The sequence below is a fragment of the Suricata suricatta genome, chromosome 12, assembly GCF_006229205.1.
Source record: "Suricata suricatta isolate VVHF042 chromosome 12, meerkat_22Aug2017_6uvM2_HiC, whole genome shotgun sequence".
NCBI classification, from domain to species: domain Eukaryota; kingdom Metazoa; phylum Chordata; class Mammalia; order Carnivora; family Herpestidae; genus Suricata; species Suricata suricatta.
Genome location: NC_043711.1, coordinates 2,414,142 through 2,417,268, shown reverse-complemented (window position 1 = coordinate 2,417,268; position 3,127 = coordinate 2,414,142). Strand labels below are relative to the sequence as shown.

The 3,127-nt window shown below is 53.9% G+C and overlaps 1 protein-coding gene across 1 annotated transcript in view; it reads left to right on the top strand.

Annotated features, from left to right (window-relative positions):
• The window catches only part of TBXA2R (thromboxane A2 receptor), a 9,250-nt gene extending 7,458 nt beyond the window's left edge, over positions 1-1,792 (top strand). The window contains exon 3 of the mRNA XM_029918178.1: positions 1,444-1,792. Coding sequence (XP_029774038.1) covers positions 1,444-1,693 — 250 coding nt within the window. The 3' untranslated portion in view covers positions 1,694-1,792. The remainder of the gene's footprint in view (positions 1-1,443) is intronic.
• The last annotated feature ends 1,335 nt before the right edge of the window (positions 1,793-3,127 follow it).

Sequence of the window (3,127 nt, the reverse complement as noted above, 5' to 3'; positions counted from 1 at the left end):
GTAACAACATAACCTTTTAAAGATTTTCTTTCCTTTTCTTCTCATTTTATTATTTTATTTTTAAAAGTTTATTTCTTTATTTTGAGAGAGAGAGAGTATAAGCAGGGGAGGGCCAGAGAGAGAGGGAGACGGACAGAGTCCAAGCAGGGTCCTCACTGACAGCACGGAGCCCGACGCTAGGCTCGAATTTACCAACCGCGAGACCGTGGCCTGAGCCGAAGCTGGACACTTAACCGGCTGAGCCACCCGGGAGCCCCTTTTACTATTTTTATATTTATTTTGGGGGAGGACAGAGGACCTAAGTGGGTCAGCACAGAGCCCAACGCGGGGCTCACACTCACGAACCACGAGATCATGACCTGCGCTGCAGTGGGGGGCTTCACTGACTGCGCCCCCCAGGCGCCTCGCCCCCCAGATTTTATTTTTAAGTCATCTCTGCACCCAGCGTTGGGGTCAAATTCACAACCCGGCGATCAAGAGCCACATGCTCTTCAGACTCAGCCAGCCGGGCGTCCCCATATCAATATAATTTCAATATAATAGTTTTATTTTAATGTAATACTTTAACACAATATGAATTATAATTATGCTTCACATCATATAAATTTTCAATACAGTTACAAAATATAATATACATTATAACTATTACATTGTTATTGAATCACCATCTATAATTATATCAATTATACAAGTGTATAATTATGCTTATAATATATAATTTTAAATATTAGGTGTTATAATTAACAATGTATTGATTATTAATTAATTCTATTATATGATATTTGTAAATAACATAAGACATATTATGTAACACTAAACATAAATGTCAATAGTAATAAAATACATTTAAATGATTCGATATACAAGTTTAATATAGAATTATTTAATATAAATTGTGTCAAAATCATAAAATATAATTATAAAAATATAATTATATAAAATATAAATTTCAACATGAGATATAATTACTTAAAACATATGCTATAAAACATAAGTATTTAGGGGCGCCTGGGCGAGGCAGTTGATTAGGTGTCTGACTCTTGGTTTCGGCTCAGGTCATGATCTCATGGTTTGGGAGTTCGAGCCCCGTGTCGGGCTCTGCACTGACCGTGTGGAGCCTCCTTGGGATTCTCTCCCCCTCTTTCTCTCAAAATAAATATGTAAACTTACAAAAATCAAGTAATATGCAATGTTACAGTACCATTTTATATTCTACATTTTGGGTCAATTATGAAGTGTTTCCGAAGGCCTCCTTTCTCACCGTTTTTGACTGTGCCCAGGACAGAGGCAGGAAGAGCCTGGTGCTTTCTAGCGCCATCCCCTGCAGCCCAGAGGGGTCAGGCAGCTCGCCCAAGGTCACACAGCAAAGCCGGACAGAACGGGCACGCGATCTCAGGGCCGCCCCCTGGCGGCGGGGGCGCGGCCCTGACGCTCTGCCCCTCCGCAGGTGTTCATCGCCCAGTCGGTGCTGCGCAGCCCGCCCGCCATGAGCCCCACGGGACAGCTGTCGCGAGCCACGGAGCAGCAGCTGCTCATTTACCTGCGCGTGGCCACCTGGAACCAGATCCTGGACCCCTGGGTGTACATCCTGTTCCGGCGGGCCGTGATCCGGCGCCTGCGCCCTCGCCTCAGCGCCCGCGCCAGGTCGCTGTCCCTGCAGCCCCAGCTCACCCGGAGGCCCACGGAGCAGTAGGGCCCACGGGGGACAGCCGGACAGGGCGCCAAGCCAGCGTGGCCCTCACGAACCCTCTGTCCTCCCGGAGGGTCACGGCCGGTCTGTTCTGAAGTCCCAGGAGCCTTCTGAAGTCCCAGGAGCCGGGGCGTCCGAAGGACCCAGACGCTGACCGACCGGCAGGACTGCGGGCTGCCTGTCCTCCGTCAGCCCCGGGGACTCCCTGACTCCTTCCTGACCCCCTCCCGCCCCGCCCCTCCCCACCCCAGGAACGGTGGGCAGGCATGGGGGAGTCTGCGGGGCTCAGACTTGGAAGCCTCCCTTTCTAGGGGGACTCTTGGGCCCCTGACTGTGACGTGCTTACTGGGGTGCAGTGGATTCCCTTTGACGCCCCAACCCAAGGAGGCTCCGTCTGGAAATACTGAGCATGAACAAGCAAGACACCCCCTCCCCTGCCAAAATATATCTTAGCCCCACCGGTCGGCTTTGTTTTCCTCTGGGGCAGATGGCATCAATTTTCAACCACATGAGGGCGGCAGCCTGGGCAGAGCTGGGGTGCAGGGGAGGGGTGGGGAGGGGGCTGGGCAGAGCTAGGGGAGGGGTGGGGGAGGGGACTGAGCAGAGCTGCGGTGCAGGGGAGGGCGGGGGAAGGACCTGGTTCTGACTCCTCTCCTCACCTTTACTGATCTTTATGAAGCACTCTGTGGGTCAGGCCCCCTGTCAGCCTCCCTCCAGTCCCTGGGGATCTGGTATTAAACTCATTTGCAGGTGGGGGAACGGGGAGCCGGCAGGGCTGAGGCTCAGTCCCTCACAGAGCAGAAGCTGGCGGCGCACTGCTTCGGACTCCCAGTGCCTTGAACACAGGGCGCTCGGGCCACAGCAGGTGCTCAGTAAACACCCACGGAAGGGACAGACGGCTGAGCCCTTACAGGGCTCGTGCCCGGTGAGCGTTGGGTAGAGGGCTTAGCACATAGTAGGCGCTCAAGCTGCACCCAGTGGGGCCACATCAGCCCCCTAAACCCTCGTGCCTGCCCCATCCTCTGCCTTCCCACGAACTCGAACTCGCCCCAAAAACCACACGCCCACTTGCAGGGGTGGAAGTTGCCTTTATTCCCCATGAGCCCTCGAGATACACGACAGAATTACCCTCCTGCTCCCCGTTTCTCCACCTCCTGTCTGCAGCCCCCTCCCCCACCCCAGGTCTCCACTCCACAGACCTGGGATCCGCTTACACGCTCAGAGCCAGGCCCCGGTGAAACTAATGCCCCTGTTTCCACTCTCCCTACCACCCGCCCCCCGCCCCCCTGCAACCTGCTGGGGGATGAGGTCACCTGCCGCTTCCAGGGGACCCAGGCTGGGAGGGGCAGGAGACTGGCCAACAAGTGTCACCCTCAAACTACAGCTCCCCTTGGTGGGGGAGGGGCTCTGACTCCTTGAGCATGGGGGAGGTGACCG